The 21,372-nt window shown below is 49.2% G+C and overlaps 5 protein-coding genes across 5 annotated transcripts; 2 read left to right on the forward strand and 3 right to left on the reverse strand.

The window, feature by feature from the left end:
• Nucleotides 1-2,118: 2,118 nt before the first annotated feature.
• Nucleotides 2,119-2,637, reverse strand: BDZ99DRAFT_527314 (uncharacterized protein; the record flags this gene model as incomplete). The annotated part of the gene is made up of 1 exon (XM_033726243.1): nucleotides 2,119-2,637. The coding sequence occupies one exon, from the start codon at nucleotides 2,635-2,637 to the stop codon at nucleotides 2,119-2,121; it is 519 nt and encodes a 172-aa protein (XP_033569550.1).
• Nucleotides 2,638-3,025: 388 nt separating this feature from the next.
• Nucleotides 3,026-3,929, forward strand: BDZ99DRAFT_482723 (uncharacterized protein; the record flags this gene model as incomplete). Its single annotated transcript, XM_033722515.1, has 3 exons — nucleotides 3,026-3,424; nucleotides 3,522-3,831; nucleotides 3,871-3,929. 3 exons carry the CDS (start codon nucleotides 3,026-3,028, stop codon nucleotides 3,927-3,929), a joined length of 768 nt encoding a protein of 255 aa, XP_033569551.1.
• Nucleotides 3,930-7,703: 3,774 nt separating this feature from the next.
• Nucleotides 7,704-8,675, reverse strand: BDZ99DRAFT_482724 (uncharacterized protein; the record flags this gene model as incomplete). The annotated part of the gene is made up of 2 exons (XM_033722516.1): nucleotides 7,704-8,083; nucleotides 8,204-8,675. 2 exons carry the CDS (start codon nucleotides 8,673-8,675, stop codon nucleotides 7,704-7,706), a joined length of 852 nt encoding a protein of 283 aa, XP_033569552.1.
• A 5,391-nt stretch (nucleotides 8,676-14,066) lies between these two features.
• On the reverse strand, nucleotides 14,067-14,961 carry BDZ99DRAFT_482725 (uncharacterized protein; the record flags this gene model as incomplete). Its single annotated transcript, XM_033722517.1, has 3 exons — nucleotides 14,067-14,094; nucleotides 14,132-14,640; nucleotides 14,725-14,961. The coding sequence occupies 3 exons, from the start codon at nucleotides 14,959-14,961 to the stop codon at nucleotides 14,067-14,069; spliced, it is 774 nt and encodes a 257-aa protein (XP_033569553.1).
• A 464-nt stretch (nucleotides 14,962-15,425) lies between these two features.
• BDZ99DRAFT_527318 (uncharacterized protein) lies at nucleotides 15,426-20,842 on the forward strand (the record flags this gene model as incomplete). Its single annotated transcript, XM_033726244.1, has 7 exons — nucleotides 15,426-15,977; nucleotides 16,030-18,514; nucleotides 19,085-19,426; nucleotides 19,509-19,843; nucleotides 19,893-20,159; nucleotides 20,207-20,539; nucleotides 20,588-20,842. 7 exons carry the CDS (start codon nucleotides 15,426-15,428, stop codon nucleotides 20,840-20,842), a joined length of 4,569 nt encoding a protein of 1,522 aa, XP_033569554.1.
• Nucleotides 20,843-21,372: the final 530 nt, after the last annotated feature.

Genomic DNA, 21,372 nt, shown 5'->3' on the forward strand with positions numbered 1-21,372 from the left:
TGTTGTTCAGTACGGCTTCACGGCTGGAAGGACGGGCCGCAAGGTACATAGAGGACGAACAGAGGTGTGGAGATGGCTCTGGTGCTTTTTCTTTGCCTTTTAGTGTTTTTGCATTGTACTTGAATTTTTCTAATTTTGGACTTTCGGTGCGTGTGGCTCTGCGTTTTCTTCTGTAACTCTACGTAGGAATACACGACATTACCCTTAGAAGCCATGCTTGATCCTGATCTCACTGCGAATTTGACTGGTATTTGGCCAAGAAAATGCATTAGTTGCGGACGCTCGGACTGAAATTTGTGTGCTAGTGGGAACTTCTGACGCGGAGCTAGATATGCTAGCTAAAGAAGACGATCATAAAGTGCGAGACAGTATAGCAATCGATGACGCAATAAGACTCCCTTCGAACTTTTTTGGTCCTTAGACATTCAGTCTATTCGTCGAAAAGTGAAACGAAAAGCCTTTCAAGCTTTGCTTTGACGAACGTGCAACGTTTACCAGACTACAAAGAGATTGTGACCGGTTTAGCCCGTTTACGGACTAGGCACTCGCCTCTATTCACTCTATGACTAGAAAAGGGATATCCGTGAGGTGTAGGGGAGTCAATACAACGCGTGAAAAGCCACAAAACGCGTCATAAAACACGCCGCAAAAGGCGTATGCGGGGTTAATTTAATAGATTACAACTCGTTCAGTCCGGGTTAAACTCGTCCATGTCAACCAAAACGGCCGATTGTAACGGATTGCTCACGTCGGTTCAGTTAGGGTTGGCTTACTCCTCACGCTGGGCGAGAGTTAGCCTTAAGATCACACGATTTCCATTATTGGCCGCTTTATTATCTTCTGTCTCCAAAGCGAAACCTGTCGTGTGCATATGCCGTGGAAAGATCTTTCGGGGCCGACGTTGCCCTTAGGCTTCAGCTTCGTACCTGCAAATCAATGTATACACCGCGTGATGCCGAATCGAAACCCCAGCTCTTTGGTCGTAAGTCTTTCAGGCACATATGTTGTCACGTGCACCAGTTGTGAGTCTCTCGAGATGACGAATAAGCTCTACCAAAATCGCATTAATTGAGCAAAAGTTGAGCCAATATCTAAGAGTACCGAACTAACAATCAATAGAGAGCAATGAAATGCCGAAAGAAACCTGCCGAAAATCCGGCATAGTACCATGCGCCTACCTCTAAAACTTGTACCCAACTCCTCTTAGTTCCTTAAGATCTTAAAACGGCTTTCGAGTGCCTGAGATTCATAGAGCAAGTAGCTTAATCTGTGAAGTATTATGACGTTCCGAAAAGAGACGTATGTGGTCTCTTACCGTGTATAGTGTTAGTATGATTAATAAATGGCAAGTAAATACTCCCCCCCTACGCATCTTTATGATCGGTGGTTCATATAGGATTCGTTCAACTGTTGGAATGTCCGGCAAAAGGTGTGCGGATAAAAGGTCGGAATAGAGCCAGGAATAAAAATAAGTACGCGATCTATAAGGGAGGAACAGAGAGGGGTAGCATTACCTGCCCTGGCTCGCTGATAAGCAAAGCTTATAAGCCGTAATCAAACATGAATCTTGCCACCGTCCAGCAGTGACAAATAATGTAATAGTCGAATGGAGTTGTACAAAGCATGACCAGAGTACGCTCTGGCGGCCAAGCGAACCCATCGGCGAACCCGACCATTGAAACTCCGCCGCCACAGATGCGGCATATGCTGCCGATGAAACTTCAAAGCGCGAAAGTAGGAAATTACCCCGTGGTTGCTCCGTGATGGGTGTCGGTGGAACATTGTGTGGACTTTTCCGCACTCCCCTTGCAATGCGCTTGGCCGACGCCGAGTTTGAGGATCCATGCTGGGCCTTCTTTCTGTGAAGGATATAGGGCTAGACTGATAGCTTTGATGATTATTTCGCTTTGTAGAAATATTGCATCATGCCAACGACGTCCGCCCGGTGGAAGCTCGCCAGCGTGCGAGTATTCGTCACATCTTTGATCCCTTTTCGGTATCAAAGGAAAGACAAGGTACGCGACCAACGCAGAGGTCTATCAGTGGAAGAACGGACGTGTGTGAGCGGCAAAGACACACACATTTTTGATGGATCGGGATTCGGGAGTCGCGATTCTCTCAGTGCATCGGCTTTGCCAAAGTGACCTCAATCCCCGCTCTCCGAAGAAGCTTAGCCTTCCTACGGGTCGTATGGCAGGGATTCTGCAAATCTGGCCGAAGTGTAGGGTTTATCCTCTTGCTTCGGTGGAGGAACCCATCCCCAACAGGAATCTGCCAATGGCCTCCATCATCTAACTCTAGCATATTGGGCATCTTGGGCACGTTGTAGTTCTTCTTCGTCGGTTTTGGCTTCGGAGGAATAGGAGGCGGCGTGATTTCGTCGCCTTGTTCGGACTGCGAAGGAGTGCAGGGGGGCGTTGGGTAGTTTGGCTCATCCTCGTCGGAGGATATGAGGTTCTCGTAACTGCTTGAGGGGCTCTTGTCCTCATCATGGACACTTGTAGTGCTCCCTGACGAATGATGCACAGCAGGAGCTCCATGCAAGGGTGGAGGATTGCCATGGCTGGCAACATCCTGTCGCTGCTTGGCCACTTCTGGGAGTGGAGAAGGCTTATAAGTGTATACTTTGCCACGCATGGATGCGTCAATACAGGCGTCCAGTGGGAGTAGTGGATTGGTCCGTGCGGAAAATCGGGCCGAGGAAGGTTTTAAATTCTCCAGGCGAAGACTTGGGACCCAGCATCTCTCCGGCCATCAACCCGAGCGGCGGGGTATCGTCAAGTTTGACCGTTCAATCTACAGGCAAGGTATTTCGGAGATCTTGCGCCAAGCGCACTTGAACTGAGACAGAAAGAGGAAGCATGAGTTCGTGGATGTTAAGGCAATACCGTTGCGGAACGCTAAGAGGCTCCGACTTCTTTCGCCAAGCCAAAGCGACGATGATAGCCAGGGTTCGACGTCAAGCACTCCAGAGAATTCCGCTTCTGAGCAGGAGGAAGTTGCTAGGCCAGGCTTCGGTGACATGATGCACATACTCAAGGCCCAAGACTCAATTCCAGGAACCCAAGGAGAACAGACTTCCGACTATGAGGAAGTTGTTGGTCCCGATTTCTGTGCTATGGTGCCCCGACCCCATCCCTCGATTCCGTCGACCCAAGAGTACTTTTCTGAGAACGAAGAACCTATTGGGCCCGACTTCTGTGCAATGATGCCTTTGCCAAAGGGCGACGTTTCCCTCGCCGATAGTGGTCTCAATTATGTTCCCGAGCATGATGAAGTTGAGGGCGCGGCAACACAGGTGGCACAGCTGTCACCATCTACACCATCAGCACGAGCTACATCATCAACATACGCCGACGCTGAAGCACAGACTACAGATATCCCAAAACTCCGAACGGCGCAGCTGCCACCATTTGCCCCAGCGGTACCAGCTGCAACCAACATACGCCGACGCTGAAGTGCAGACCGCAACTCCGCCACGCGTTGACGCTAGAACCTAAACCGATTTTTCCGAACAAGAGGAAGCTGCACCAGAGGTACTGGCTGCACAAGTGGGTCTAGCGTTTCCAACACTAGCACTAGAGTCTCAAGAAGACTTAGAGCAGGAGGCTATCATTGAGGATAGAGTTGAAACACCCGCTGCATACGGAGCAGCGATGACAACGGTGGTGGGGCTTGAACAAACTGGAATTGTGGCAGAAGTTTCAGCCGATGCAAAAGACACGGAGGCTTGCAAGCCTCCCACGAAGAAGAAGGCTCGTAAGGCGCGCATCGCTGGCAGGGCCCCAATACGTGCACCGCTTCCACGAGCCGCAAAGACGCTTGCGCTACGTAAGCTAGGTCGTTGAGTGCTCTGAAACGCGGAAACAGCGCAAGGGGGACCCGTCCCGGGAGGACTTTGCCGAAGCGAGGCTGAGCTTCATGAATGATCTATGCGATGATAGGAAAGAGGCGTTTCTTAGACGGCAGTAGGATATTATTGTGGTGATAGGGGTGTGAATGGGCTTGTGCGGCATTGTATCGACTTCTAGCAAGAAGTCCTTCGAGAGGTCGCGATTTGGTTGAGGCTAGATCGGGGCTATAAGGGTAGATACGTGCTCGAAAACGTTCACGGCCTCATTGCAGTCTATCACTATATTCATTCCCCACCAGTATCAGATTCACGTGATTCTGTTCGACTGCATCCCTTCATATCGCGTCAATGCATAGTACACTCTGAAACATCTGTGACACATCTATGACCCTTCAGATAAACATGTGACCTCGGAAGAGTGCTAGAAACGTGAGGCAGTATTTGGGGCGGCAGACTTTACGTTTATCTAACTTGGGTACCTGAACTTCAACTTTGCGTGATCCCATGACACTTATTCCGAAGTGACTGACTGCAGATGCTGCTTCTTAATGCCGCAAAGCGTTCCCAAAAGGCCACAGAATCAGGACCTACCTAGAACTCATACTCGCCAGACTCTCCTCATAGTCCGAACTGGAGCAAGTAGAAGACTACGAGAAGTCTACACAATATCAGAGGATTAGATTGTTTGTATCGGCCGTGGGGTACGTACCGTGGTCTGAAGTGGACGCAAGAGCTCACCAGCAAATGTAGAATTTGTACAAGTCTGCTGCTCTTCAATCAGTCGCAGGGCTTTTGAACGCGCTATCCAGCCTAGCGACACCCTTCGAAGTGGCCCGGTCACCTCATCCCAGATCAGAGTCCACACAAATAATCAGATCTTGTAAGTCAGAAGTGTGCTTTTCCCGTCCATTTTTGTAACCCAGATAGCAGTAATTGAATGCGCTTTCCGCGGGCACATTCGGTGGTGTTTAGTAGGGAACCCTTTGGTCTCAAGTTCAAATAAGGTTTCGGCTAACATGTGCCGGCGTCTCGGTTGTTCCCAGCTAGCGGGTGCGGGCACGTGCCAGGGGCCCGTCTCGATTCAGATTCAGACAAATAGAAAACTTCGCACAACGTAAAGAGGATTAGTGATGTAAGTCTGAATGTATATAGTATAGACACGCTGAGTTCATGAAAATCAACCAAATGCGACCCCTAACTCCTAATCAAATGAAAGCAGCTTCAGTACTTCGTAAAAAAACAAGAAAACCGCAAACACCCTATCTTTCTCCCCAAGCCCTTAGTCTCTTTTAGTATCGAGCTTAGGTAAGAAGCTGAAAATGGCGATAGTAGATGTTGAAGACAAAGAATACATATTTTGTAGTTGATGGAAATATACAGGACCATAATCAGCGTCGCAGATATCACTGTGATATACTCCCCAATTTCTAATCCCCTTAAGATTTGCCCTGACTAGTGTATGATAGAATAAGGTAATTTTCTGCCTGTTAGAATGTGCTAGACAGGGGCATTGCGCCTCAATCTCACTTGCTTGAACGTTGACGTAAATGAGCTGAACAATGAATATATGTATCAAGATTTGGTCCCAGAGGCTATGGATGAAGGCGAGAAAGATTTTCAGGTAAGTTGTTCTGCAAATGCTAGCTTCAATGCATCCACGTTCGCTGGGAGATAGGGTCTAGGTTCAGGAGGCATTATAGTAGATGAATAAGGTTGTCTCTTGTCAGGGCCTTTAAGAAGAGGCAAGTTAGGAGAAGACTCTCACAAAAGAAGACAGATAGAAATCTGAACTCGCATAGTAAGCTCGCTACTGTTTAAGCCCCGGAAAAACCTAACGAAAAAAAGAAGTAGCCCTGTTGGTGCCGCCCTTGAAATTTGTCATATACAGTACTAAGCCAAAAGTCTGTGTGCACGAGCTCGGGAACTACGCGACGCGCATCAACTCACGATGTTCGAACACCAACAGCACAACCATGCGCCGCTCGTTTGGCACAGAAATCGCAGGAAATCGAGGCAGGAATCAAGAGCTGTCGCCTGAGGCTCGCAGCGCTATTATCTCAAAGCGGGAGGCTGGTGTTTCTGTCAAGGAATTGGAGGCTGAATTTGGCGTTCACCGGAACACAATCACCAAGACATTTAAGCGGTGGGAAACCCACAATACTATATACACCCTACCTCGAGATGGTTTTCCAGAGGTACTATTATATTGCGAGAAATAATTGCTATATTAAATTGCATAAAATCCCCTAAAATTAAGTATAGATGCTTAAAGATGCCGGGCTCTAAAACTGCAACCAACCCCCTTTAATAAGGACCATTGCACGGGAGCTCCAGAAATAAGGCCTTAGGAACCACCGTTGTGCCTAGAGGCCTAAATTAAAGGCAGATTATATAGCTTTACAGCGCTAATTTGCAAGAGAGCATTAGAATTTCTAATAGAAGCGACGGGTTGTTAAGTTTACAGACAAGTGCTCAGTTTAACAGGGCTCAGGCCAGCAAGCCGAATAGTGCTTTTGATTTCCTGGCGAGAAATATAACCCTAAGATAATTATAGAGAAAGAGAAGGGCAAGAAGATATTACAGATGGTATAGGGGGCTATTTAGGTCACTCTAAAGGGAAGAGTAGAACGCTCCCCTTTAATTATTATAGAGAGGGACTTTGCATCTAAGAAGATAGGGTATTTAGGAAGAAGCTATACTAAGACTCTTAAAGAAGGACTCCTCCCTTAGTACTTACCTGGGCATATCTTTATTTAAGATAATACGCCAATATATAACTCTAAATATACTAAGAACTGGCTTAAAACCTATAGTATTTGGACGCTTGAATAGCCGCCTTATTTACCGGATCTTAACCCTATTAAGCACATGTGGTTGGCTCTTAAGAAGATGGTCCATAAGCTCCACCCAGAGCTAACTATAATAGGCAACTTAGAAGAGGACTGGGATGCTCTAAAAGCTGCATTAAAGGAGGCATGGTTGAAGATACCTAATTTATTAATCCGGAACCTAATTAAGAGCATGCCAAGATGTTGAGGGGCTGTACGGAAAGCGAAGGGCTGGCAGACAAAGCATTAGGCTCCAGGAGGCGTATATGTATCATAAACACCAAGAAATTCGATATAGAACTTCAAGGAAACACCTCCTTTGTATTGGAGAGCAACGGGGTCGAACTTTGATTTTCCTGCTTACAAAGCTATGCACATAGACTTCTGTCAACCGACTGTAACAAGAGATGGCAGAAAAGGAGCGCTTAAAAGGGACACTTATATCTTGACAACTGTATCCACGCCATCATTTCAGTCGTACCCCCTCTTATGTGTCCCGAGCCTGCGTGGTTGTGCAATCCTCCTCCGTAACCCAATAAAATCAATTAAAGGAACTCCATCTTTCTTTAACCAACCCGCATCCATGCCAGTGTCCCCTTTCGAGTTTCCAAATCCCATCCCTGAAGGATCTTTGTTGAAAAGATCTCCCTTCCCTTCCCCCTCCAAATTCAATCCGAGTGGATCGTAATCAAACCCCACTTTACTCCTAATGTGACATCCCAAAACAGCCGTGATCAGCCACATCACCTCTTAAAAGTCCCATCACGAGAGGATCTTGAACACAAAGGTCGTTCCCGTACCTATCATCGACAGCCCTGACTTTGGCCTTCTTTGAGGGTCTTAGGGAGCTTTCTTCTGTTGTCGGTGGCTCTTCAACGTCAACAAGCTTTCGCTTGCGACTCTTCACACATGGAACTTCCGCATCGCCGATGTTTACGTTCTTGAGACATTTGAAGTTGCTACCACCTGTCTTCGCCAGCTGCTCAAAGTGAACGAGCTTAGGTTCGCGAGTCTTTCTTTCCTTAACTTCCGCTCCGTTGACTTCCGCTCCGTTGGCTGCCACAAGCCTTCGAGAAACTCATTCCAGCTTTGCTATCCACTGGTGACTCTTTAGCAGCGGGAATGTTTGCTCCGCGAGACGCGAAAATGGGTGCCTCGTATCGAGGCCTTTTCGCCTGTTTATGGTCCCGGTAGCCCTCGATCTGTAAAAGCACGTTTGAGTTGAGTTCCACTTTTCGTTGATCGATCGCGAATACGTGTTCTGTCCACGCATTTAGAGCCGCCTCCGTGTCGAAGTACGACATGTCTACAGTTTCATCGATCTCCGATGATCCTCTCTTTGTATCCCGAGTGGTAAAGCTGGGTGGCGCCGATGTCATGGTCGAACGGCTCGCTCGTTGCTCTGGTAATCTGGTACGTCGTCAGAAGTTATTCATTCGCTGCATTGAAAAACGTGGGACCCGCAAGTCTTCCACCCGATAAAAAGGTGGGTAAAATCCCCATAGCGTCATGTGGAACTCACGTTGTTCGTCGCTGTTCATTCTGGCCACCCTTTCCTCCGTAGTTGGTTTGTAGGTGACATAGGAAGTCTCGCTAGCATTGCTATCAAGACTGTCTGGAGGTGTCTCATGTCCCAGGTATTGAGCCAGGGTCAATTGAGGTCGTGGGATCTGTTTTGGCGGGGAAGTCGGTCTCCCATGGTGATCGCATCCTTGAGGAGGTGTGGCTGAAGGGGGCGTCGACGCAGAAGATTTAGCCGTGCGAGGACTAGACATAATTGAGTTACGCATGGAAGTGCTAGACGGAGGAGAGTTGGCGACATGAGGGCCAGATGTGGGGCATTTGGCTGCAAAAGAGCCAGACGTAGGAGATTTGACTACAGGAGGCCGAGCAGCTTTCGCTACAGCTCGATCGTAAATGGTTGACCGAACAACTTTCGTTGGATGGTCGGGTCGTGCCATCCTCGATGAATGAATAATCTCGTTTTCGGCCATGCTTCGAAGATCGTATAAGATGAAAAGCTGTATCATATGGGGAAGGATTGTTGTTCCGCTTTTGGAGTAACAAAATCTATAGCGCGGCTTGTTGGGAATATGAGCAAAAGGTGGAGTGGGGAACTACTCAAGTAATCACTTCGGGTTGTTGCTCGTGGGGTGGTGTGTGTGTCCGTTGGATAGCAGTGTGAAGATATCGGAGCTAAGGAGCAGGTCGAAAAGGCGCGCTAGTGAATTACCTTTGATAAGTTGATGATGACAACAAGGAGAACGGTTATTCGCTCATATATTTGCAAAACCTCGACTCAGTATGAAGCCTTTTTGTAGCCTGTGGTCGCCAAGCTAAGCTGAGAACGCAAAGACAGGGTCGTGGAGTTGCAGAAATGGGGGCTCCGCAGAATCGTCTCACGAGACGCCATTCAATGTCGTGGAGACTTGAAGTTACTCGGCTGGGGACGGCTTCCCCCTATAGAAATAACCTCAGTCTACGGAAATTTTATGAGACAGCGTATAAATACGTCCTGACCACCAAAGCCTTTATTCCCACCTTCCGATCCACCACTAATACCAAAAGTCCACCAACACCCCACGCCATTTCAGCAAGTCCTCATCCTGCCATTCAATAAATTCACTGGTTTTAAAAGAGTAAGTAGGCCTTCCCCGCCAAATATTCTTCATCGTCAATTCGAACTTCACCACCACCCCACCCTTCCTCTGCTACAATCTACCTTATCTCTTCACCCTAAAATTTTACTTAATTCTTGCACAATTCGCTAATCCTTAAATCAGTGGCCTGTCACCATAGCGCCATGGCGACTGATCCTGGTCAACCCTCGGGGTCTTCAGCGCTGTACGGCCCTACTAACGTTATTGTTCGGATAAATAACAAGAATGCTGCCAAAATAAACCAGAAACAAGGATTCCATGTCACCCGACTTGAGTACGACCCTTCGCTAAAGTCTGGGTTAGATCAAGGGGTGAATAGAAAACCGACTGGAAAGACTCTGGCAAACCCTGTCGGAGATCACTCAGGTTGAAATTGATGTGAACTCTGATTTCTATGGGTGTCTAGCTCGTTGTTTATATACTAGGGGAAGGAGGGGGGCCAGCCCCGGGGGCATAACGTGGTATCTCTTCCTGACGCGTTACTTGATTCATCCTGTTTCCTGATACAGTACTGATACCGTGCTGCAGCACTGCTGTTGCACTACCTGTTACTTCCTCCTGTATCAGCATGCTATCCTGATATGTTACTGCATATGAGTTGCTGACCCTAGGTTGTAGTGCTGCAACCCGAGTCACCCCCCAGCAACGAATGATGCTGAATCCCTAACGTCTAATTCCTAGATCCTGCTAGTGACGTCCTGTAGATTTAGCTGTTGAATGAACAGCTCGTGTTTCTGTCGAGGGAGGGCCTTCGTAAGCCCATCTGCAAGCATATGTTCGGATGCCACCCAATCAATTCGTACGTGGCCGGCTTGTACTTCCTGACGAAGCCAGTGATTGTGGATGTCTACGTGCTTTAGCGACGTATTCAAATGCCCGCCCGTTTTGCTGAGTAGTCGAATTGTTTGTTGGTTATCGCATAGGACAGTTATCACCTTGTTTCCCTCGAGAACAAGGTCCAGTGACGTGAACAATCGTTGCCACCACATGAATTCCGACACGGCATTGGAAACAGCAGTGAGCTCGGCATCCGTGGATGATTTTGTAATATGGTTTTGTTTTGTTGCTTTCCAATCTACAGGGCCCCCAAACAGTTTTAGGATGTAGCCCTGTGAACTACGGCGTGTGATGGAATCGTCGGCGAAGCTGGCATCACTAGCCCTAACGAGCATTTGATCCGTATCAACGGTGCTGCCATCGTAGCAGAGAGCGTAGCCACGCGTTTGGTATAGGTATGCAATAGCCCTATCAGCAGCATGGTGGTGGCCTGCCGATGGATTCCGGCTAAATTCTGCCAGCCTAGAACATGTACGTGCAATGTCTGGGCGCGTGTTGATGGCTGCGTATAGCAGGGATCCGATTTTTTGTTGATATCCATGTATTGAGATGGCGCCAGCTTCCTGTTCGTATGGAATGAGGTTGTCGATGGCTAAGGGCGTGTGAACCCGTAGTGCATCTTTCTGATGGAATTTTCCCGCAATTTTGTCAAGGTACGAATCCTGACACAGCCACAGCCGTCGTGTGGGTCGATCACGGAGTATTCGAATTCCTAGGAACCAGCTGGCCTCGCCCATATCCTTCATCTCGTATCTGGCCATAATCGCGTGTTTGAACGCTGTTAGGTGATGGTTGTATTGCGGCATGCAGCACGCAATGAGATCGTCCACATAGAAGAACACGATGAGATAAGGGCTGATGAATAGACATGGAATTCCTGGCACTTCCTTGAGGCCTAGTTCTCGTAGTGTTTTGGATTGATCGTTCAACCAGAGCAAGGGGGAACGACGTAGGCCGTATAGGCCTTTGTTAACCTTCAGCACATATCCGGGACGTTCAAATCCATCCGGGTACCTGATGTACACTAGTTCATCGAGCTCCGGGTTTGTGAATGCCGATACGGCGTCTGCCTGCCAGGTGTTGAGATCTGCTGCTGCAATGAGGGCAGCACAGGCACGGAACGTTCGCCCAGCTAGTGTTGCTGCGTATGTATCTTCTTCTGTTGCCTTTTGTAGATCCCCGCGTACGCAGAGGCGTGCTTTGTGACGTAGTAGATGTCCGTTCTCATCGAATTTGTACGTGAATACCCACGTAACAGGGATTGTATAGGGCTTCGAATCTTGGACTGTTCTACAGTAGTGAACGTTCCACGGCTCACTAGGTCATCTAGTTCGCGTTTTGCTGCCGCTATAAACCCGTCCCGTTCGGGGTGGTTTTGTAGTTGTTTCCAGTGCCTTGGTGCTTCCTGGAGAGAGTCTCTGTGAGGGCCTGCTGGTGCAGTAGTAGGGCCTGCCGTATACGTTGCTTGTAGTGCAAGGGCCGCAGCAAAGGCGGAGTGTAGGCCCGGCAGGGCATCGTCGTACGCATCGCGTTCGGCGATGGACGAGTGCAGGGCTGCACGGGGCTTGGCGGGTTTCTTGTCTCGTACAGGACGAGAGGACGAATCTATAGGCACTGTAGATGCCGTAGTAGCCGCTGATGCCGTGGTAGCAGCTGATGCCGTAGTAGCAGCTGATGCCGTGGTCTCAGCTAATGCCGTAGTGGCCGTAGTGGCCGTAGTGGCCGTAGTGGCCGTAGGTGATGTAGATCCGCTATTCCTGTCCACCCCCGAGGATGCAGAGACCGATCGGGATGATGGCGTAGCTGATTGTGCGGGGGATCTAGATCTTGGTGACAGCGTGTTCGTAGGTGTAGGCAGGCCAGCTGCGGTTTCCGCGGGCGAATGTTCGCTGTCTGATTCGGTTGATAGCTGTTGAGGCTGTTGCCGCGGACGTACGATGATGGTATCTAGTAATTCGTCGTCACTGTCACCGTCAACGCTGTATACGCGTGGCTCTCGTTGTTGTTCCTGTTCCTGTTCATCGTATTCCAGCGTTCGTACAAGCTGTTCGATGGGCACCTGCAATTCGTCTGCGAGGTCTATCTCACTCAGGTTAAATTGATGTGAACTCTGATTTCTATAGACGTCTAGCTAGTTGTATATATACTAGGGGAAGGAAGGGGGGCCACCCCCTGGGTGGCGCGCTAGTAAGTTCAGCTGAACACTGCACAGCTGAGTTTTCAGCTGGGCTCTCCACAGCTGAGATCTCAGCTGTGTTCTCTACAGCTGATGTTCGGAGTAGCTTTCTAGCATATGAGTTGTTGATCCTAGGTTGTAGAATTTTTCTTCATCAAATATAACATCCCGTGTTCGTACGGCCTTCTCTAGGCTAGGGACCCAGATGAGATAGATGTTTGATGATTCGTAGCCCACTAGGCAGCCTATGTGTGCACGGGGCGTAGTCTTCGGCACCTTGGGTAGGCGCTTTTTCAACGTATAGGCACGGCAGCCGAATACCCGTAGATGGGCAATGCTTGGGTCAACCGGCGTGATTCCCAAGCTTTCCTGTATAGCAATCCAGGGGGTTTTCCATCCGATGGATTCCGTAGGCGTCCTGTTAAGTAGGTAGGCAGCTGTATTATATAGGAATGGCCAGAGATTTCCAGGTAGGTTGCACTGCGCACGCAGGCAACGGGCTTTGAGAATAAGGATTCCACCTGCACGTTCTGCGCCACCATTCTGCATATAGTTTCCTGGCGTTGATTGTTCTAGGACGATGCCACGTTCACGTATCCAGACACGAAATGGATGATCTTCACGGCTGCCTAGGGTGCGTTCGCCATCAGTCTTCAGGAATCGAACAGTAACGCCAGGGAATTGAGTTTCCAGCTTAGCTACTTCTTCCATTAGGGCCTGGGGCAGTTCGCTCGGCGTGTTGATGTTCCTGGTCACGTGATATTTCGTGGATTCGCACCAGAGATGTAGACACTTGGTATTGTCGTTGAAGCCGGGTTCTTCAAATATCATATCGAAATGCAGCCGTTCGAACGGCCGTGTAGCATGCCGCATAGGAGAGACACGTGAAATTTGCTGTGTGATTTTGCTAACGGCGCATTGTTCGCATTCGTGTATTGCCGGGCCTAGCAATTGAACGTCCCCTTGTGCATCTGGGAGAACAGCTGCTGTTAACTTTTGTACAGCTTTTGGGCGTGCATGGCCTAGCCGAAGATGCCATAGTAGCCCTAGGGCTGTTACTGATGGCTGGAGTTCCACAGGCCGTGCGGAGTATGCCCCTCGTGCTGGTGGGCGTGCGATGCGTGGCTGCGTGATGTATGCAGAGATGTCATTTTCCGTTTGGATGTTCTCTGGCTCAATAAATTGGATAACGTTTTGTCCAGCTTTCTCTAGGAGTTTTGCCCAGATAACTTCCCTGCCGTAGTCTAGGCTGTATAGGAAATTCCGTTCGTTGTTCCAGAACACCCCTTTGGCGTTCAGTTTCCGGAGGGAAACAATGTTCACGTTGAACCCTGGGATATAGGCGGAATCGGAAAGCATGGCGTAGTGTATGCTATTTGAACTTTCTAGTGAGATTTTTGCTGTCCCGAATCCCGTGATAGATTCTACACCCTTTCCTGTGTAGCAGGCAATGTTTGTTTGTTCAATGTTGCCCGTAAACCAATGCGCAGTATTGAACACGTGCGTTGTAGCACTTGAATCTAGGATAACGGAATTCCGTAGCTGATACGGTGGGGCCGTTGAGAACAAAGCTGGTGGAGTAGAGGAACGATCTGGTGCTGAGAATGCAACTGCAAATGCAGAGATAGCCCCAGGAGTAGGGCCCCTAAATTCCTCCTGCATCTTTCGAATCCGCTCCTGGTTTGTTGGATACTGTTGCTCAAGCGCTTTTTTCACTTTTTCCTGAATTCCTGCATCCATCTGCCAGCCAGTAGGACGTTTGTCAGCACAGATATACGGGCAGTTACGCCACAGATGGGTTTCTCCGCATAGGCAGGGCGTCAGGGTTTTAGGGGAATCGGCTTGTTCTTTTGGTTTGATTTCCTGGCCCTGCAACGTAGTGGCGTAGGCCGAGTGGGGATCCTTGCCCTGGGATGCTAGTTTCTCGTGTCGCTGTATTCGGAACTTGCTGACTAGATCCGCTAGGCTAGGTGCTGATTCCTTAGCATCCGTTCGGCGTGCAATCTCCTGGCGCCAGTAGCCTGCAAATTCTGGATGTTTTCCCATTAGGGACAGTAGAAAGTCAATTTGGGCACGGTTGCCGATGGCCTCAGGCAGCTGTAGTCTTGATGCATCACTGTAAAACGTTTCCCAGTCCATTAGCCATTTCTCTATGGTTCGTTCCGTGGGGTGGTGCTTCTGCTTCTGCCATAGGTTGTAGATTTCGTGCCGGCGTGCTTCATCCGATGGCGCAATGGATTTCTCGAGTTTGGCAAGTAGATCGCGTGCTGCTGAGATGCCGTAGGTCTACGTGGTGTATTTGGCATCCACGGTTTGTAGGATAAAAATGCGTATGTCCTGCAGTGATTCCTTTTGCTTGTCGAATAGGACCTTGTTGTCCTTGTATTCATCGTATGCCATCTTCCAGGTCATTTGCGCGGCGAACGTATTTTCATCAGCTTCCGGGGGCGCAGGCTTCGTAGGTTTTGGAAGTTGTTCATCGGCGTTCGCATCTGTTGATGGATCGATGATGCCCCATATTCCCTTTCGTTCGGCCTTTGCCTGGATAATTTGAATCCAGGATTCCCATACGGCTGGTGATGATAAGATGACGTTTTCTGTCGGCATTGTGGAAGACGTGATGGAAGAATAACAAGATTGGTTATGGAGGATTGTGGATCGAGAGTCTATCGAATGCTGATTGCGTTGATTGGTGATGCAGGCGATGATCCGTGTAAGTTTTCCGGGCTCATAACACTCAGGTTGTGAAGAAGCAGTTCTGTGTTGATTTGAAGAGGCATAAGGCCCGTATATATAACCTATCAAAGGGGGGGGGGGGGGGGGGTACTCCCCTGTTCCCCCTTGTTACGGATATGGAAGGATGTAACGCCACTGACACGCTAGTAGTGACAACCTGAGTAGATCTGTATATGCATCCAGTTCTCAACTCATCAGACGAAGCAGGTGTGATCTACTTGCATCACCGGAACGATCACTCTCATTACGTCTTTGGCCGGCAGGCCTCCGGTAGGCCAGCGAAAGGGCACTGCTTGGATGTGAAGCTGCCTGGCCCGTCAGAAGGTTATCTCAACATGCCCAAGCAAGCCTTTAGGGTCTTGCCCGACAAGGCCAAGAACATCTGGATTTTGCAAGCGTTAGCAGAGACTACGCTAGCTGTCAACGGCGTCAAGCTGATCGCAGCTGGGAAAGGAAAGACCGAAGGAAATTTCCACAGCTCGATATACCTCCATCCGGAAGCGGCCAATGAGGTCGTAGTAGACGCGCTGGAGATTCAGATCTGGACCGTCCGCGACGCTGAGCTAGCCGCGAACAAGTCTTTTGAAGATGTTCCAACCATGGCTGAGTACTTTGCGAAGAAACTCGAGATCGTCGACGGGACGGCGACCTTGGTTGACCCTACGGTTGCTGTAAAAAACATGGACCAGGCAGTTACTAATGTTAAGCCTAAAGCGAAGGACAACCTGCGCTACGTACTCGAGAAGGGCGGTTTCGGTGACTTTCTGGTAGTCATTCATTCGTTCAGTGGCAAGAGGTTACTAGGCAAGTTCTACGACTTGGAGAAAGCTGGAGAGAACGCAAAGTGCGAGCGAAATCTGAGGGTCATGGCAAGACTCGATATGCCGGTAAGTTCAGTAATTCCAGAAAGAGTAATACGCGAATGCTAATTTGAATCAGGACGACCCTGCCATACTCAAAATACTCGACGAGTGCGTCATTAGCAACTTCCGAGTGATCTTGACGAACACCCCGGAGCGATGGGCAGAGCTCTCAGAGTATCTCAAAATGATGGATTTTCACACCTGGTCTAAAGACGATAGAACGCTTGCTGCTAATCACTTTTGCCGAGCCATCATGACCGCCTTGGAGAAGCTGCACGCAAAGCGGATTACCATGGGAGAGTTACTGCCACAGCACATCGCCATACATCATTTAACAGTATCTGGTGCTAAGGTATTCTTGATCAGCTTGTCAAAAGTCAAGAAGCATTCAACCGCAAATAAAGCGTTCGAGAAGGCATGTCTCAAGGACACCAAGGAGGCAGTTCGTGCTATGCGGTTGATCATGATGTATCCTGATCTTCTTGTCGCCGCACATTTTCAGCATACCGAGGGCATTGTGTCCCAGCCAGGCCCAGTCAAGCGCTCCAATTTGGGGAAGCACGACGAGCAGCCAGCTAAGAAGCGCAAAACTGACGGCGAACCGGAATATTCGGGTAGCGATCATCCATACGTTGGTGTTCCTGAGAATCCAGACGCAGCATGGCATTTGAAAAAAGCCCAGGACGACCTGAAAGAGGCGGAAGATAAGTGGAACAAGTACAAACTCGCCAAAGAGTATGATCCGCTGAGCCACATAGACTCTGTCCTTGGCACAGCAGTGTACAATGCTAAGAGGCGGGTTGTGAAATTCAAGAAAGAGGTACAGAAAGAGGCAACGAAGCGCGCTTTGGACATTGCAGGGGGGTGGACTATGCCACTAAACACTTCCCATCGCCGAGTATACTACAACAAAGTCACCAATGAGGTGTCGGAGACCATGCCTCCTGTCGCTGATTACCTTCGCAAAGTCAAGCTATCCGCAGAACATCCAGCCCTCGAGGAAAATAGAACAGACGAAAAGCCGGAGCACTGCCAAAATGTTTTAGTACAGGATAGCTACGCATACCGACAACCGCTTGAAGACGTAGACGGAAACTATTCCTTTGGATACCCCATTCTAGACGCGATATTTCGGGATTTTGGCACACTGACCTGGGATTGGACCGCCAAGGAAATCATTCGGCAGATTCGGGTGGCCGAAGGGGAATGCAGTGATCCCTGGCGTACTCTGGATGTCGTCAAGTCCTGGAAAGTGCATGCGAAAGATAGTCCTGATGGAGACGTGTTGGTCGATATGAAGGATCTTGGGACATTTTTCGGGTTCATTCTGCAAATCTGGCCGACGTGGGGTAAGACTCTTCAGACAAAGGCGAAGGCTTACATTGACAAGGTGAAAAATCCGGACTTTTGCCTTGGTAAAGATCTTCGGGCATTGGCGAGAGACCTAGCTAGTTTGGGCAACATGCCTTCACAGTTAGCGGACGCCTTCAAAACTCTCTTGAACTGCAAGATCGGCAATTTCTTTGAGCTCAACAACACATTCAAGCTGTGGTACCACGTACCCAGCAGCATGTTCAATGGAACCCAGCTTCTATCTATGGCTGACAAAGGTCCTTACGAGCGGTGCAAAGAGTCTAGTTTCCGTCCTCCATTCCAGCAGGTAAGAGGCGATCCAAAGCTGGAGGGACACTATATCAGCATAGACCTCCTACCCAAGTTGGCGAAAGAGCTTGAAATGGAAGTCGTAGGAACGCCGGCGGAGCCATCGGAACGCACAGTAGACGCAGCCGACTTCTCGATCGTAGACTCGAGGCGCTCCATGATTCTTGTCAAAAAGACCTCTTTGCGATGGGCAGAACTGGATAGGATCACGAGGAATATAAATTTCCAATTGCACGGAAAGTTACGCGAAGTTACCCAGGCCCATTTAGAAGGATACTTCTTCAACAAAGAAGCAAAGATTCCTGATAACGTCGACCGTCCGGAGCATTGGTATGACTTCAACTTGCGGAAGTACCCCTTTGCGTCTTATATTACAAACACCGACACAGCTGATGAAGAAGCGTATTCTACACCTTCGCAGTCAGTCACCCCGGTAGTAGACGAGATGTTGAAAAAACAGCTTCAAAAGCAGGCGTTGAGTCGAATTGGTCCTTGGCTTAAATCAACGCGCGAGCGTCGCATCCCATCAAAACTTCGTCGCACCCCAGTAGAACCTCGTCGCACCCCAGTAGAGCCTCGTCGTTACCCAGTGGAGCCCTTTTGCGATCCAGTGGAGCCTCATCCAGTGGACGATTCGCAAGTAGGCCACCAACAAGAGATTGTGGAGCAGGAAGCATCATCGTCATCCCAGAGAACAGTCAAAGCGCCAGAGCCTAAACAAGTGAAAGAAGGAGCGTGGCAGGCAGATGACTTCTGGGTGGATTCGGCTGTCGCGGAAGAGGATGATGAGGGGTGGGAGACTGACGACGAAAGCGACTGGGAGACCATCACGGACGACGACGACAACGAGGTCCGATTCGATAATCAGGACATGGTATTCGTCGTGGTTGATAAGGATAGTGAGTCCAACTCTGATGAAGGAGCAACTATTTTGGTGTATGTGAGGGAGGAGTAAGGCAGGTCACCTTCTCTCGTCGAGAGATCTTGTCGGGGCATTTGAGTACTTCGAGTTTCCTAATCCTTTGGCGCGATAAATATTCCTAACTACAACGAAACGGGTTAATGAAACCACACAATATACCCCGACTCTTATCGGTTTGTCTGTGCACGTCTAACAAGCCTTTGGTGACACTTGGATTTAGTTTAAGTCACGTTGTATATGTACATCAGCGCTGGACGTTCCTCCAGCAAACCACGCAGCCAAAAGACTCAACTTCTAGTAGATAGAGGAACCACGCTTATCGCTATAAGTGCCTTGGTGGCTCCACATGTGCTCATATGGTGGAAACTGCTGTCTTATATAGTCTTTTATAATCATAAAACGCGTGAAAAATTGTTTGGTGGTCGAGGTGGTTGATATACCAATTGAACTTACCATGCAGACGTTGAAACCCGAAATATTTTTATACTGTTGGCCCAACCCGCATCGACAATGTAGAAGCACGATACATTCTGATGAGATTCGGCAGATGGGATTGGAATGAACCACCATTCCGCAGCGGGGCTCGATTCGCTACAAGGATGGCGGATGATACCTCAGCCCCAGGAGTCGGACGGTGAAGACTATATGAAGTCAAATCCATCGTACACTTATCCCGAATACGATCCAAATGGGTGTATCATATTCTGTCAGGATCGGCAAGACATATGGGACTGCACTTTCGGTAGAGATCACGAGGACGACTTTCTGCTCCCCTACAACGAGCAGGGTGTCAAGGTCATGCCACAAATAGCTTTTCGCATCGTCCCGAGCAAGAAACACAATCTCTGGATGGTCCAGGCGCTGTCCAAACAGTTCATCCGACTCAATGGTATATACCTATCGTATATTCCAATCTGAAAACCCCCAAGGCCTACTTTTCGGTGTTACTGAATCCGGAGCGCTGTAATCAGATTCGAGTGGGGGAGATCAAGGTCCTTCTCTGGATAGTGCGGGAGGCGATTCACTGTTCTGGAAAACCGCAGAGGTTCCGGCAGCAGTGGACCTATTTGCCAAGAAGCTTCAGGTAAAAGGCTCAATTGGCACTCCGACGGCCGATCAACGCTCTATGCGCGAGATTCCTAACGTGAATACGTATCAACTTAAGCGATATATCCTGGACAAAAATCCAATATCCCCACTTACTATGAAGATCGTGAATCTGTTCACTGGAGAGGTTTACGCCGGCATTTTTTTCAACCAAGACCACGACGAGACACTTGAAATGAGTCTCCTCCGATGCATTGGAGTAAGTGTTCCGTCATATAATCCTACCTCAAATCACTGACGCACGATAGAAGCAACCTTCGATCCTGGCGTATACTGGCGAAATCCAGATAGACAGTAACAGGGTCTTTTTGTCAAGTGCACATGACGCCTATTTACCTCTCGATGTCTACATGGAACGAATGAACTTCGAGACACGAACACACGAACAGGAGAAGATCGCGCAGCCGCAGCAGGTCACTTGTTTCGAGAACTGGTTTACACTCTGGAAGTTCTTACCAAGCAGCGAATCATTCATGGAAGCGTCAATCCAAGGGCAATATGAATTCATCATCTCGGTCCTTCCGGCGCCAAGATTCTCCTTCGGGAGTTCTCCAACGCAAAGATGTTTGACGCCGCATCCGATGAGTTCCTGGCGCCGAGTAAAGAAGAAGCTAGGAAAGTTTTACAAGTCGTGCGTTTCTGCGCGGCCTATGCGAAGCTCAAAGCGGTTGCAGTTGGGCAGTTTCTCCCTGACATTGCCCCACTATCAAGGGATTACGGGGTCGGAGATACGATGCCACCTCCAGCGAGCACTGGGACGAGACCGAACGAAACTGAGAAAGGTTTTTATGCAGCTGAGGAAGCGCACGAACTTGCAAAGATGAAGTGGCTTACTTACAAACGTAACCCTGGCTACACTCCGCTCAATGGAAAAGACAGAAGACTCGCCATGGCAGTATACAATACCTAAGTGCGGGTGAAGAAATTACGAATAGCCGTCCAGCAGGAGGCTGCCAGCCAATCCAAGAAGGACGAGGACCTACGACCTGGCTGGAGGCACTTTATGGATGCCAACGGAGGTCCTGTCCATGTTCACCTGGAGCGTCAAGTTATACCGTCCGTCTACCCTGAAGCCCTGTATATGGGAGGAGAGAACAGCGCCCGCGGCCCAGAATCTGGAGACGCTTCGCTTGCGTTCCATATATCTAGCAATAGAAAGGTTATACGCGTATTCGGAACTCATCGAGCACATCGATGATTGGATACGTCTAGGACACCCAATGTTCAGTCGTCTAGTTCAAGCTCTTCAGAAGGCGCTTCACCTTTGGGAGTGGTCAATCCTGGAAATTTGTAAGATATTACGGAACATCGAAAGGGATTGTCCGGATCCTTGGCGCCAGTGATCTTGTTGGACTGGACTGGAGTGGAGGCTGCTGGAGTGGAGCGCCCTACAGTCTGGAGTGGAGCCGGCTTCAAATCGCTCCTGGATGGAGTGGAGCCGAAGCCGTGGAGCTCCAGGAGCTCCAATTGATTTTCAAAATCTCGTGATAGATTTCGTGGTGTTGAAGTTCAGCGGCCCGTGCAGCCCGTGCAGCCTGCCCGTTTTGCTCATCCGGCATGCAGCCTAGCCTAGCTAGACTAGCTAGACTAGAGGACAGGGGATTCGGTCCTGTTTTTAGTGAGCTAGCACGTATTCTGTGACCTAATCCCCTAAAAAGTTATCCTGCCTGTCGCACGCGTTCCTGCACGCGTTTTTGAAGCTATTCGCACTCCTATTCCACTATAGCC

Source organism: Mytilinidion resinicola (genome assembly GCF_010093595.1).
Source record: "Mytilinidion resinicola strain CBS 304.34 unplaced genomic scaffold BDZ99scaffold_31, whole genome shotgun sequence".
Lineage (NCBI taxonomy): Eukaryota > Fungi > Ascomycota > Dothideomycetes > Mytilinidiales > Mytilinidiaceae > Mytilinidion > Mytilinidion resinicola.